Source organism: Apus apus, chromosome 17, assembly GCF_020740795.1.
Source record: "Apus apus isolate bApuApu2 chromosome 17, bApuApu2.pri.cur, whole genome shotgun sequence".
Lineage (NCBI taxonomy): Eukaryota > Metazoa > Chordata > Aves > Apodiformes > Apodidae > Apus > Apus apus.
This window is the reverse complement of record NC_067298.1, coordinates 2,131,607-2,146,638: the sequence shown is the minus strand read 5'-3', so window position 1 is coordinate 2,146,638 and position 15,032 is coordinate 2,131,607. Positions and strand designations below refer to the sequence as shown.

At 39.3% G+C, this 15,032-nt stretch overlaps 1 protein-coding gene across 2 annotated transcripts in view; it reads left to right on the top strand.

Annotated features, from left to right (window-relative positions):
* TBCD (tubulin folding cofactor D) overlaps nucleotides 1–15,032 on the top strand; it is a 126,327-nt gene that overhangs the window by 76,188 nt on the left and 35,107 nt on the right. For both annotated transcript variants that reach the window (XM_051634672.1, XM_051634673.1), the window contains 6 exons: nucleotides 135–252; nucleotides 1,091–1,151; nucleotides 2,643–2,665; nucleotides 11,888–11,919; nucleotides 13,139–13,201; nucleotides 13,635–13,711. In XM_051634672.1, the coding sequence (XP_051490632.1) occupies nucleotides 135–252; nucleotides 1,091–1,151; nucleotides 2,643–2,665; nucleotides 11,888–11,919; nucleotides 13,139–13,201; nucleotides 13,635–13,711 (374 nt within the window). The remainder of the gene's footprint in view (nucleotides 1–134; nucleotides 253–1,090; nucleotides 1,152–2,642; nucleotides 2,666–11,887; nucleotides 11,920–13,138; nucleotides 13,202–13,634; nucleotides 13,712–15,032) is intronic.

The following is a 15,032-nucleotide window of genomic DNA, read 5'->3' as shown; positions in this document are numbered from 1 at the left end:
TTCACATCATGGCTGGGATATATTGGCCTGACTTTCCAGAAATGGTTTTCCCATGTTATTTCTAGGCAGGCATGTTTACATGTAGAGCTGTGATCTGTTGTTATTAAAAAAAAAAATTATTTAATCTCTTTCAGTTTTGCCAAGACTTCTGCCTTTATCAGTGGGCACAGATCTGCACACACGCCACGGGGCAATTCTTGCCTGTGCTGAGATCACCCATGCACTGTGTAAACTAGCAGAGGAGAATAACAGGTATAAATGCAAGATTATCTTGACTGTAAATTTTCCTTTCATGTCTGGTCTATTGAAAGCTTCCTGAGTATAATTATGGAAATCTCCATCTTAGTGAACTTCTTTTCCATTGAACTTTTGTTTGTTTTGATCAGTCATGCCAAGCCTTCAGATTTTATTGGGTGATGTTATAAACTTAAGTTCAAATTCATCACTAGGGAAGTGAGATAATTTGATGCTTTACTGGGAGTGTTCAAAGTTACCATTTAAATACAGATGAAGCCCCCTTTCCCCATGAGTGTGCTGTCTTCCTGGTGAGGGGGCAGTCTTTAGTCTTCAGTGTTAAAGAAATGGCTTCTCAAGTAGCTTGTTGAGTTGGCCTGATACAGTTATTGCTGCTGAATGCTGGTCCAGATACATACATAGATTTAGATGTGTAGGTCTATATATATGGGTATATATGTGTATGCACAGGTATTACATATTGGTGATGCAGCCAGAATGATTGACAAAATAATTTGGAGATGTCTTTGCTTTAATGTTGTGATGACAGAAATGAGTAATTTAACTTTTATTTCTTTCATAAGAATCACATGTGAAAAATGGTTGAAAATCCTTCCTGCAAAAACTAGCATTTTGAAGTTATGTCAAGAGTAGAATTTTATACTAGTGTGACTTAAAGTAGGATGAGCAGCTAAGGTCGAATTTTCTGAACTATTAAAAATCAAATATTGCATATTTCTATTGAGCATAATTATAGTTTTTCTGTTTGAAAGTACAGTTAAGTCATAAAAGAAAGAAAAACTATTTACAGCATGAGTAGGAAGCAAGTGTTAAACTTTTTTGTATACTTTTACAGATCTGTAACATATTATTTAAATGAAAAATCATTGGAGGGACTTAAGCAAATCCATCAAGAGGTTTGTAACAAGTATAAATGTATCTTCTAACTTGGTATGTTGTACTATTTTTAAACAAACATTTACAATTAAGAACAAAGTAAACAATCTCACAAATAGGAATTTGGACACACACTCCAGGATGTCTGAGAGCTGGATGTCTTTGATCGTGTATCTTTCTCCAGTATAATTTTGTATTTGGTCCCTTTCTGTTCTGCCAGCTTCTTAGCTAAGCTCCTTCCTGTAATGCTGTCACTCCTGAAGTAAGGCAGGGGGTTTGCTTGGTTTTTCTTTCCCCTTCTGTTTCTTCTCCCTCTCTGTACACACTGGCTGGCCTTGCAGATAGGTACATGGCAGCTGCTTGAATGTGACCATGCTCAAGAGACATCTACTGAGTCCATTCTCTGTCCTTTCTATTATTATTTTTTTTGCTTTCTTGTGATTTCACTGCTAAAGCCTTGCATCCAAAATGTATCTGTTGATACACCTTGTAAGTCATATTCTGTATTTCAAATGATGTATTGTCTTTACTCATGACAGTCTGATCTTGCTCATAGCAATTTAAAATGATTCTGTGGAGGTTATTTTGCCTAACTTGTCCCTTTAGTTTTAAAATATTCCATATTGTTTTGGTTTTGTTTTGGTTTTTTTTGGCTCCTATTTCCTCACCCTGTGGAGCAGACAATATTCAGCATTCAATCTCCTGTGTTCTGCAGTATCTGTAGCACCTTTAGCCCCTGACTTACTAACACTGCCAAGCTTCACCATTTACCATGATGCTTTAACATACAGAGGTGCTTGCTTGATCCTGTGCATAGGTGAGAGCTGCTGCTACAGCTTGAAAAAGCAGCATCTTTCTTGTTTAACTTTCTCATCTTGGCATGCATGAAAGCTTGATCAGCAGTGTCTGCACTGCTACAGTGGCCTTAATTTGGTGTGATTCTTTGCAGTTTCTTCTTGTTGTCCTTATAATTAATCAGCAAAGTTGGTATAAACTCTTTCTTTTCAAAATCTTGGGGTTTGGGCTTTTGCTACAGATAAGATTGATAATATCTCATTTTTTAAGATTACCTGCTCTAATGTTAACAACGAGATTATACATTTCAGTCACATATGAGTGTCTGTTGTATTTCTTATGTTAATGTTACCAGTTATTTTCAGTATTCAGACAATGCAGTATCTAATAATTTTTAAAGGGCTGTAGAAAGCAAGTGTATTTGTAAAAGCCAAACTAGCTTCCAGGGTATGTGCAGGAGCAGCTAGGTTTTATAATTTTAAAAGTTAGTGCTTTATGAATGCATGAAATTTATTTTCTTTGAATGTAAAATTCAAATGGACATAGAGAAGCTTTTATTAAAAGATTTTTTTTCTTTGCATTTTATTTTTAAAATAATCCAAAGTGTGATGTAACTCATGTTATATAGACATTGCATGTGGGAAGGAAAAATGAAAATATTTGTCTCAAACCAACCTGCTAATGCTAATGTTTGTTGCTTTTCCCCCACCTTCCAGCTCAGCAATCGTCAATTATACAGGTAAGAAAATGGATACCAAATAAATTGTTTTGTACTGGACAGTATCAACTAGAAGTAATGAAAACAGTGTGAGGGTGGTGAGAGCCTGGCCCAGGTTGCCCAGGGAAGCTGTGGCTGCCCCATCCCTGGCAGTGTTGAAGGGCAGGTTGGATGGGGCTTGGAGCAACCTGGGCTGGTGGGAGGTGTCCCTGCCCATGCAGGGGGGGTTGGATCTAGATGATCCTTAAGGTCCCTTCCAACCCAAACTTTCCTGTGATCCTGGGGAGGGGTTGGTAGGTGTAACCAGTACAAACCATATTCTACCAGTCTGGCCCAGTTCATCAGGGTGCACACACATGCATTCTTTTGGCCTATTACAGAGGCTGATGTTGATGTTTAATGGTTGTGGTGTCTAGAGAATGCGACTCCCAGGCATGCTGGATGAATGGGAAAGTGGTGAGGACTGGTCTCTATATTGTGATAGAGACAGTTAAAGACAGGAAAGAATGTGAAACAGAATATGCTCCTTAATCCATGGCTTCAGCCCTGTGGAATGGATTTCCTTCCCTTAATTCACCTGTATGTTAGTACTTGTGTGGTTCAAATAGATCTGTAGAAATGACCTTTAGTTAATAAGTTAAGGAGTCCAAAAAAGTAAAAAAAAAAAACACACATGAATTTGTTTTTAAAAGGATCTTGTATCTAAATTCCAGACTTACTTTCTTCATCCTGTGTGATGAGCAGGCCAGCATTGCAAAAGGTTCAGTGCAGTTTTTCAGCTCTTGTGCCAAAGAGAATGTAAATGAGTTTTCACTGAGTTGTTTTTCATTTCCTATTTACTGAAGCTTCCAGGATGTGAAGGGAGTTTAGCTAAGGAACTGTTAGGTAAATGTGAATGAAAACTGATATGTGACTTCAGAGTTTGTTCCTAAATTTAAGGAAATCAAGACTCAATGAGTTTTATTCCCTAACAATTGTATATGTGAATGAGGTTTTTTTTCTGCTTTAACTGACAAATTCTTGAGCTTTTGGGCTGTTTAGTTCACTTCTTTGCACATGAAATGTCTGAAAACAGTAAACCTGAATTAGTTTTTTTGTAATTATTAATTAAAATTTAAATAATTTTATGTAAGTTTTTCTATCCTGAAACTCTCTGAAAAAAATGTGTCACAGTTTGACTCAGGATCAGCAATTATTAAATTAAATTAACATTTACTTGTTTTTGAGGGTCATACCTGATGTGAAACTTCCACTTCTAAGTTAGCTTGTACTTGTGGATGGTTTTAATGCTGATACTGTATATTAGTGTCTTTGTGGGTGGCTGTCTTGGCTCCCATAAATTCTTTAATGTCAGGGTGGAGCTTGGGTGTAATTTGTTTTTGTCATAATGTGCACTTCTTGCACTTAATGGTATTTGTAAGATGCCTACAGAAATGTTTTCATTCTAGATAAGACTTCTAATTAATCTCCAAGCAAAATTGATTCCCTACTGTTTAATGCTTGGGCTGAGACACAGATGACAGCTGTAATCCTGATTTGAAAATATCGGTATGCATAAAATATTTTCAAATAGGACAAGAAGAAGAAACTAGGTTATAAAAACAAACCAGCAATTTGAGTATTGCTGGGCAAGCATTTAGTGAAACAAGCCAAACTTGTTTTGGGATGAGTAATTCTTGCACATAATATTCCAAAGATTTCCATTTGAGAAATTGCTACCGGGAATTTTCAGCATAGCAACATCTTGTAGGAATACTGGAAACCTGTGTGTTTTATTTCTGTTTTTTAAACTGCATTAACAAAAAGCCTCAAGCTTTTGCTTTCACTTCTGGCAACGAAATAGCTGTCGTTTTGTGGACCAAATGTAATTTAATGCTTTGATTAAGCTGTTTCTATAAATGATGTTGGTCTGTGAGAAAGGAAAAGGGAAGTAACGTGTAAAAATGCTGTGGGTTTTTTTGTGTGTGTTGTTATTTATACATTTTAAACTGGAAAGTGGGTAGTGAGTTTCTTAGTTGCCTAATGCTTAGGATTCCATTGAATCCTGAAGTCATAAAAGATAAAGCCAAAATGCTGTAATGGAGACCTTCATTTAAGGAACCATCTCACTTTGTTTAGCAGCTCTGGTAAGGTCTTTAACCTGATTTTGAATTATGACCATGAATTATCCTGCAGACAGGACACAGTTCTGAGTTAGTCTGCACCATCTCTCAATTTTGAGTATACTTGAAACAGTGAAATTTGTTTATGCTAATAGTAGAAAATCCTGCCCTTTACTGTATTATTTTTTGAAAATTCAAGTATCTTTCTGTCTCCCTGTGTAAGTCCTTTCCTGGGTTTACCGTAGTACGCTGAAAAAAGGAGAATGCAAGTCCAGGCACATCAGTGTGTACTTCCTTCCATGAGTCTGGATTCTGACACATCTGATGCACTCGTTTGTCTGGAGGAGCTGGTTGGTTCAAGCATTTGCATGTGCACTTCCAGCTGAGTGTTGTGCAGTTTTGCTGTATTCTACCTTCTGTTTTCTGTATGAAATGGGCACTAGTTACAGCACGTCATACGCAAACCGTGCCACTTGGAGCATTTGTCGGTTGTGCCTGTTTGGTGCAATGGGTTATTGAGTTACAAAAATTTAGCTGTATTTTATTTATTTTAAACATTGCTTATATAGAAAAACCTAAGACAAAAAACTTTTGGGATCTGTTGCCTTAAGCTATCTTACTTGGGATAGGAAGTCAGTCTGCCAGTTTAAACACAGAATGAATGGTCAGCCTGGTTTATATTATGCTTCCCCTGATCCAGCATGGTTAGTATCTTTTTTTTTTTTGTAGCAGATATATTTCTGTAGTGCATCTAAGACCTTGTACAAGAAGTTTATGCATGGAATGAAGGCTCCTAGTTTTTATGAATATTCTTATGACTAGGTTAGAGGCTGTTGACTGGTAAGGACAGCAGTAGTCTTCTCAAAATAATTAATTCCCTGAACAATGGGAAACTTCATACAGATGTTATTCTGGGAGTACTTGAGATTAAAGTAGTCAGAACTTAGTTAAAGCTGAAGGTAAAAAATTATTTTGAACTAGACTATGGGCAGCTTGTTCTGTCTGTGCTGTTGAGAGGTGAAGTTTCAGATAAGTTAAATTTGCAGATTGATCATACCTCTGATAATATGGTTCCTGCTGTTTCACCTGGTGGTGACAGGCTTCTCCCTGTTTTGTGTGGCTGAATTTCATCAGTGTTCTGAATGTAAAGTTGTCATGGCTGAAAGCTGATGGATGAACCTAGTGTTGTTTGCAGTGGTGCACATACTTGTTGGGCAGGCACCACATGCTAGTTAACTTCCTCTGTCCCTGCATCCTGTATGTATATACATAATATCCTAAACTAGCATTGAGGTGTGAGCCTCTCAGATGCATAATGTTTCAGAAATGTAGTGACTCCCCCAAAGAGTTTCCAGTTTCTTGTCCCTGCTGTGGGATTCCTTCAGAAAATGTGATGTGCAAGTGTTCATTCATGAAGCCTGTCATTGTCAAGAGAGCTTTAGTTAATGCCAGACATGGGTATTTTGAAGCTAGTGACTGGTCTCTGGAGACAAACTTAGAGGGAACACTTTTCACAGGCCCAAATGGCTGCCTTTTAGAAGGTTTCAGATACTTTTTTTCATGCTTGGAAACCCCACAATATGCCAGTCTTTTTGCAAAACCTTTTAGATAGGATTCATTAACATGCTAGGAAGTGACCTGGACAGGCTGGAGGGCTGGGTGGGGAGAAACCTAATGAAGTTCAACAAGGGCAAGTGTAGAGTACTGCATCTGGGGAAGAACCCCACATACCAGTACAAGTTACAGGCAGGCCTGTTGAAAAGCAGCTCTGGGGAAAAAGACCTGGGAGTCGTGGTGGACAACAGGCTGACCATGAGGCAGCAATGTGCCCTCGCAGCCAAGAGGCCAATGGCATCTGGGGCCATTAAGAAGAGTGTAGGCAGCAGGTCAGGGAGGTTCTCCTGCTTCTCTACTCTGTCCTGGTGAGGCCTCACCTGGGACACTGGGTACAGGTTTGGGCTCCCCAGTTCAAGAAGGACAAGTTGCTACTGGAGAGAGTCCAGCACAGGGCAGTAATGGTGGAGCATCTGTCCTGTGAGGAAAGGCTGAGAGAGCTGGGTCTGTTCAGCTGGGGAAGAGGAGGCTGAGGGGGTATCTCATCAAGGTTTATAAGTATCTAGAGGGGGTGTGAGAAGGATGGGTCAGACTCTTCTCAGTGGTGTCCAGTGACAGAACAAGGGGCAACGGGCACAAACTGATACACAAGAGGTTTAACCTAAATATAAGAAAATACTTCTTTATTCTGAGGGTAACAGAGTACTGGGGCAGGCTGCCCAGGGAGGTTGTGGAGTCTCCATCCCCAGAGACATTCCAAACTTGCCTGGACGTGTTCCTGTGTGACCTGTTCTAGGGGATCCTGCTCTAAAAGGGAGTTGGACTAGATGATCTTCAGAGGTCCCTTCCAGCCCCAACCATTCTGTCATTCTGTGTGATTCTCAATATGGAAAGTCCTCAGTAAAAAATTATTTTAATAATAGTTCTGTTAAGATTCTTTAGAAATGTATCATCTGATTCAAGACTCCTGACTGAGTACACAGCTGAGTAGATGTTCAGAATTCTTTTTACCTCCTTTCCTGGAGCCAGTTCTGAGTCCAATACTGAGTCTTAATACAAAGAGTTGGGTCACAAGATAATTTAGGGACAGCTATGGAAGTGTTGCATTCAGATATGCTGGGCTTTTTCCAGCTGCACTACACCTCTCCATTGCAGCAAATGTTCTATTTGTTGGGCCTGGAGGGCTCCCATCAGGGCTGGGTATGACAGGATGTGCAGTGTTTGTTAGTGACTCCCACGTGGTGTGATTCAGTCAGCGCCGTGAGCTGCGCGCTGAGCTTTGCTCTGATCTCATCCTTGTAACACATGAAGAACCTGGCTGTGTGTTACATGGTCAGCTCTGTGAGATGAGCAACTTTAGGTTTTTAGAACAGTAGCCAGGGTGAGCTGGACTGTCATTTTCAGACTTTCAGCTTCTCCAGCAGAGTAAGGTAGCCTGTAGGTGCTGACAGGTGCTGGGCAAGGGAGAAACTCCTCTCATTACAAAGACCTTTAAGGTTGCAACTAATCTTGATGGTTTCAGGGCAAATGTGTTTCTTGGCAGTCATCTGGGTAAAAGAGTTTTTCAGGCATATTAACTTAATCAGCAAATAATTCCAGCTTTGCAACAAAGCTCATTTTAACAATTCTTCCAAGTTTAAATTATTTTTTGCACCCAGTAGCATGATGGTTCCAAATGATCATGCTGGGTTCTGTTCTGAAGAGTTGTAAGGTGAAATTCTTTTGCTACTAACTGAACACTGGAAGAACTTACTTCCTCAGAGCCAGCATTTCACCTGTAGTTTTCTGGTGTTAGAATACCATCCAAAATGTGTATGGTCTGCATATGAATTTACAGTAACCTAAAACCAGGAGTTTCTCAGCTTAATGTGGGTTATTGTCTGCATCTTCAAGGGATGACTGTAAGAGCTTTATTAAATACACAGGCTTTTGCATCAGTTCTCAAAAGTCTCTCTTTCCTCCCCTGTGTACCTTGTGATGAAGCCATTTTGTAGTTGGAAAGCCCACCAAGTGTACAACCTGGAGCTCTTACAATACTTCAGTTCTATTTGGGACAAAGAGTTGCCATAGAAAAAAAATTGGTTACTGTCCATCTGGAAATGACAATACTTATTCAGCAGGTGTTCTCAGCTTCCTGAAATTTGAGTATTTGCAATTTAATCTCTTTAGCTACTCCAGTACATATAACTTCAGATTCAGATGTTTATGAAAATGTAGCTGCTATTCAATTCTGAACAGCTTCAGCTACTGTTATTTTGATAATCCTGAAGGTGAGTTTGGTGCTTCTCACAAAAAGCAGGTTTTGAAAAAGCCACAAAAGTACTTTGAACTTTTATATGCACTGAAAACAGCCCTGTCGTTGGTTTGGATTCAGGCCTCCATGTTTCTAAAACAGATAGCAGCATTCTTAGGTCAGTCATCTTTAATTAATTCATTCTGCAAGGGTTTATACATTTTTATTATATTTTTCACAAGTAACTTGTGGCTCATCCTAAGATGTTTCTAGGAGAGAAGCCTTCCTGTGGAACTGCACATAGGAAAGTCTGCTTAGGAGCTTGTGGAACCTGGGCACTGCATCAGTCAATCTACAAATTGAGATAATTAAACCTTGAAACAGGTACATCTAATAATGTGATGCAACTTGTGGATGTCTCTTTGGAATAAAAAAGAGGGAATACTGACTGTACAGCAAAATTCAGAATGTCTGAATTAGGTAGATCTGTATCTTTTTAATTTGGTGAAATACTGTAGAGGAAGATAAAGTTAATAGAAAGATGCACATCGTGTTTGACAAACTAGACACTGAGGAAAGATCTAGGATTCTGATAGAATTCTCAGTTCTTAAAGTTGAAATATGTATGAGGTGTGGGAAGGGGAGAAAATTTTAGATATATTGATGGACATACTGTGATGTCTAGGCAAGAAATAGCTTGAAAAGTTTTGCAGGGTATCTCACATGATATCTTGGTGCCTTCAAGGATAGGTTTTATTGCAGTTTCTGCACTATGTGGAAATCTTACTCTGCAAGTCACTGTCACCATTCTTCCTTCTTGCACAGGGACAACAATCCTCAGTGAAGCTCTAAATTCCGAAATTAAATTTAATTGATGTAATGCCAAAGGAAGGGATAGCTGTCAGATTATTTACATAAGAGTAGCTTTATGTGGCCTGACTTCCTTATTGGCAGTGTGAAGAACTGGAGAAGAGCAGCCTTTATGACTCAGTTCTTGCTTTGTAGTTTGAACAGAAGTCTGTATCTGAATCCTTGCATCAGCAGACTCTGTTGCACACCAAACAAATTTTACTAGATCATTATTATATACTCATTTGCAGTAAGACAGACAAAAGGCAAGGAATGGGTGAGGACAAAATGAAAGGAAAAGATGTACTGGAGGGGAAGCAAGGCTTGTCTCATCATTCTGCTCTTTTTGCTACTGTCTCCACTCCTTGCATCACTTCTTCATTTTTTAATTTAGATTTTTTAGAAGCTCTAGAGCAGTCAACGTGGCAGGAAGGTGGGGTAGATAACGACCTTATCAGCGTGGGGATGTGGAATCCGTGCTTGCTTCCTATGATGATAAATTGAGCTGTGGATAATTACATTGAGCTTAATATATTGATTGTCAAAAGCAAAAGGTTCCCAATTAAAGGAAGTGCTGATCTATGGCAAACGCGAATATTGTGGAGTTGGCATCTCTGCTTTACCTGAAAAACCAATGGAAATGTTGAGCTGTCAAAACCCAGTGCACGTTACAGGAGGCACCTACTTGACTTGAATGGAAAAACTTGTTTAAAACGTTTAGGCTTTTGAAGCTCATATAAAAGGATAAATTGGAGAACAAAGTTCTAAGAGTTGTTAGGGTTGCTAAGTTTGCCTTCTGAGCACAGCTACTAATTTTATTGTGGGGAGGGAGGAGTAGAGGAGGGAAGAAAGGGTTTAAGAAAAACCAAACCCAAGCAAATAAACAAAAAAGCCTTTGTTGTTCCTCCCCCTTGCTGGGAGTTTCTGCCAGAGCGTGGCCATACACGGGTGATTCAGGGTTTGCGCACCTCAGGGAGGAAACACACCAAGCAGAAGTGAAGGGAGACGAGAATAAGGAGCTGAGGGAGGAAATATCCAAAGGAAGGGCAGGGGTCAAAGGGTCAGAAGAGAGAAGAATTAAGCCTGTTGTGAGCTGATTGTGACACGAAGGTGAGAGGCTGGGGCTGTCAGGGTGTTCCCACCACTTCCCCCCCAATTTGGAGGGGTTGTTGGATGAGACCGAGGGTCACACGTGTCACTCGCCTCCCTCAGAGGCCACTGCAAGAACACATGAGGGTGGACGTTGGAACACCACCCTCACTACCCTCACACATTGCTACTGAGACCAGTGTTTATTTTAAGAATTAACCGGTTTATTAAGGGTTAACACAAACGGAGGGATGAGCTTTAGGGAAAGTGTTAAATTGGCAAATGGCTCCCAGGGATATATCAGGGAAGTTGTGTGTCCTTTAGGGAGGTAATGGAAAAAGTGCAGGCCTGGTTTTGGTCCATTAGCTGGGTATGATCAGAAGGCCTTTGCTGACTTAAAAGGCATTTTGTTTAGACTGATGTGAGGAAGGAGAAGAACCATTCCCCACAAAGCCCCCCACAAAGAGAGTGTCACTGAGCAGAGCACCCAAGCCAGTGCTCACGGCACCTTGGGGGTGTCCACGGACCAGCAGACATCGCATGGTGGGGAGAGGAGATATCTCTGCCCAGAGACATGAGAGGATAAGGAATGGGAGCAGGCCCTGCCATTTCCAGGGCGCTTCTCCCTTGCCTGCTTTCTGCCCAGGTCAGACGTTCTCCTGCCAGTGCTGTCAGTGGCCGGGCTAAGGTTCAGACAGGATAACTGGGCAGGATAAGCCTGAGGCCTGAGTTGGTGAGACCATCATTGTGTAACACACACTTTCTTGAGGAGGGCCTGGAGCATCTTGAGCCATTTCTTTTTCTCCCTTTTCTGGTATGTTGGAAGTTTTTACCCCCTCACTTGTGGTGATGAATGCAAAATCACTTGGAAAGGGCTTTAGCAGGGAAGGAGAGGGTGAAGAGAGAAGGTTGAGAAACTTGGCCAGGAAAGTAAACCACTTAATGTTTGTGAAAATGGGAACTGGGAAGTGAACTTTCTATTTAATGTTCCACAGATCAAGATTTAGTTAAAAAATTGCATGTAATTGTGTAAGTCAGAAATTTGTAGAGGCTGTATGATTGAAAGGTTCTCTGGCAAGTCTCACAGGTTTGGAATGCTCCTGAAGCAAGTGAAAAGAAAGGAGGAATTAACTTGACAGTCTTTTATTAGTCACATTAAAAATTAGAAATACAGACTGCATTTTTTTGCACAAAGAAAATTAAATATTCAGGAAGGTTTTATATAAATCATGTTGAGGTCAAGACAACAATTGATTTTAAAAGAAGTGTTTCAGAGCTGGTCAAATACAAAACTGCAGGTGTATTTTGGTATATTTCATTCTGAAATGTTTTTGAGTCTTCTGTCCAGGCAGTGGACATCTACCACAAGATTGCTTGTGGTAGATGAGTCTCTGAAGGCTGGTTTCTGCTTTGCAGGGGCTTGGGTGGAGAACTGATGAGACCAGCTGGTAAGTATCACAGCTGTGATGTGAAAGCAGAAAATGTGCAGTGATGAACTCTTCCGTTCAGTTTTTTTTCTGGTTGTTTTGCATACATTGTGTTGAATGCATAAAGTATGAACAGTAATTTAAAAACAAAGTTTGAAAGCCAGTCAGAAGACAGGTACACCAGAACACTGGTTGCCAGCACAAGTGTGAATAACTCTGTGTAAGAATTGGAGATAGTCCTTGGTTTTATGCCGCATATCCTCTGCTTCCCTTGTTGCACCCAGTGAAATTTCTTCAGGGTTGGATTGGCTTCCTTCATCAATTTACTTAGATTCCTCTCCAGAATCTGACTTGTCCATTAAGACAGATGCCATCGTATAACTAATGATTTTATCGTCATATGTATGTGCACAGAGGTGAAGAATAAAGACCATATAAGCAACAGTGTTGACATCTCAGAAAAGATGATGGTTTGTTCACATGGGTTTTGAAGAACATTATATACAAATGCACTCTAAAAAGGGAAGGGCATTGCAGTAAAAGTACCCATCAAGGTAGCCTGGGTGGATAAGGAAATAATGCCAACTTGAGTTTCCTGCTCATGGGTAAGGAAATGCTACTAGAAGATTCCAGCTTTGAAGATGTGAAGCCATCCAAGCTTAGTGGGTGAAGGAGTTTCTGTACCAAGGTGGAGGGTGATCACTTAGAAGGGGTTGAAAGGGCAGGGGGGTTTCTGCAGTCTGGAATGAGTTCACAGCCTTGTGACTGATATTGCAAGCTGAGGGAACAGGTAGATTTTTGTAATTATTTAAATTTTATGCAGCTGAGTATTTTGTAGTTTTGGAGAAGTATAAATGACAGCATTTTGGTATGATACCACTGTGTAGGTGGAATAAGAGAAGAATTGAAAATGTTCCACAAATCGCCTGCATGTCTAATGAAGATGATGCTCTAAACCACAGTAGACTATATAAGAAATGTAAAGAACTAAGGAGGAACCCTAAGAGACTTGGGTTTAGTCACATTGTACTTAACCTTGTCTGTGAATAAATATTAGAACAAAGGAGCTGACATACAGTATTGAATGAAGTTTCTAATGTCACTTATTTTTTACTTCTATTTGCAAATATTTTTCAATTTAAAATTAATGCTAATGTAACTTGATGTAGTTATAAATTCAAAATTGCTGCAATTTCTATTTTTTTTAATTTATCCAGTTATAAAATGTATTTCCCTACAGTCTGCAGTTTAATTGAAAAATTGTCACTGTCAAAAATGCCATTTAGAGGAGATCCAATAATAGGTATGTCATATTTTAAATAACCTTCCATTATCTTCATTGTTATGCATTAAGCTGAAGTATTAATGAATTATGTTTGTCAAAGCAGCAAGATGAGCAGGTTGGGTGGCCTAACAAATAAAAAAAAAAATAAAAAAAGATACACAAATACTGCAACAGATTGTAATGTGATTTGAAGATTTATATTGTACCTGTTTACTAATATCTTTGGTCTTGCTGTCAAGTTTTCAGCATTACCAGACACAGGGTTTGCACTGTGTTCATTGTAAAACCAGAATGGCTGTACTAATTGAGAATCACAACCCTGTTTATTTTGGAAAACCACGGGAATGTGTCAATATCTATAATTGCTGGTCTTTGTGAAAAATAAAATAGAGAATATTGAAGTTCTGAAAGTTAGAAAAATTAGTACTAACTATTTCCCTTGCTATTTCAGGTGGCTGGCAGTGGCTAATAAATGACAGTCTAAGAAATCTCCCTCTTGTTTCCACTTCTGCACGACAGCATATAAAGGTACAGTAGTCCTTCCTTCTTGGTGTGGTTGCATTACCTTCAGAATTAGAAATAGTTTTGCTTTCCATCGCTGGATTATTTTCCATGGAATCTAACTGAGTCTTGAGTGTTTGTTTCTTAGATTAGTAAGAAGGGTTCTTTAAAAAATAATAAATGAAATTAATTGAAATGGAAAGGGATGTTTTTGATGGCTGCATGAGCAGCTGTCCCAGGCTTGTGCTTGTATGCACGTTTGGAGAAAGTAATGGGCAGGTGAAGCATTGACAGTGGGCTGTGGTCACTGATGGTTGCTTGAAGGTCCTTGCTGTTGGCTCTATGGTTACATTGGAATTATGTTTTTCTTCTACTTTGGTGTACCTGTAATATGTGTAAGATATGCTGCTTTTGGTAGTTTCAGAGAACTTTTGCAAGAATTCAATAAACTCTCTGGGTGATGTCCTCAGGCCTGATATCCTGAGGGCTTCTGGTTAACAGTGAGGACACTGGTGTGATCAACCAGTTATTCAGGGCAATGTGCTTAAATTTTCCATTAAACTCTGCAGATCCTTTGACTGCTCTCGAGCAACTCAATTCTGAATATGATATCCATATGTGTTTCCTGCTACTTTATGTACATGATCTTAACATATCCAGTTACTTGCCTTAATTTTCCCGAGTAATACCATGACACTTTGATCTTGCACTCTTAAAGCCTCTGCCAAATTATAAAGGTAATTTTCGTCTGCCCTGTTAGAGCTTATAGCCATCACAGAGACAATCTGAATGTAACATCTAGTGTTCATGTTGTTAGTTTTTAAAAAATAAGATAAAAAGACACTGCAAGTATCTGGTAGCTCATTTTTTAAGTCTTACTTGGAAGACAGAATAGACTAGAATGTATCCAAATCACTGAAGAACATTAAAAGATGAAATTTGAATTCTTGGAATATTTTTTTGGCATTAGCAATTTATTCAAAGAATACATGTGTCTTGTAACTGCAACTTCAAAACCAAGCTTAGAAGAATTAATTGTAGGTTTTAGAGAATTTTTACTTGTTTGGTTAACATGAATTAATGTTGAGCAAATTATGTTTAGTAAACGTAAGTTCTCACTTGCTTTCTGTATATAATTTGGGGAGAAATAATGTTAAGGGCAATGCCCACGACATCGAAATATAAGGGTTTTTTTCTGACATAGAGTATACTCTGCCAATGTAGCTTCATGCATTTAAGGTGAAAACCATTCTCTTCAGAAGGTGAAGGATCTTAGGCAACCTAGTCTAGTTGGAGATGTCCCTGCTCACTGCAGGGGGGTTGGATTAGATGACCTTTAAAAATCCCT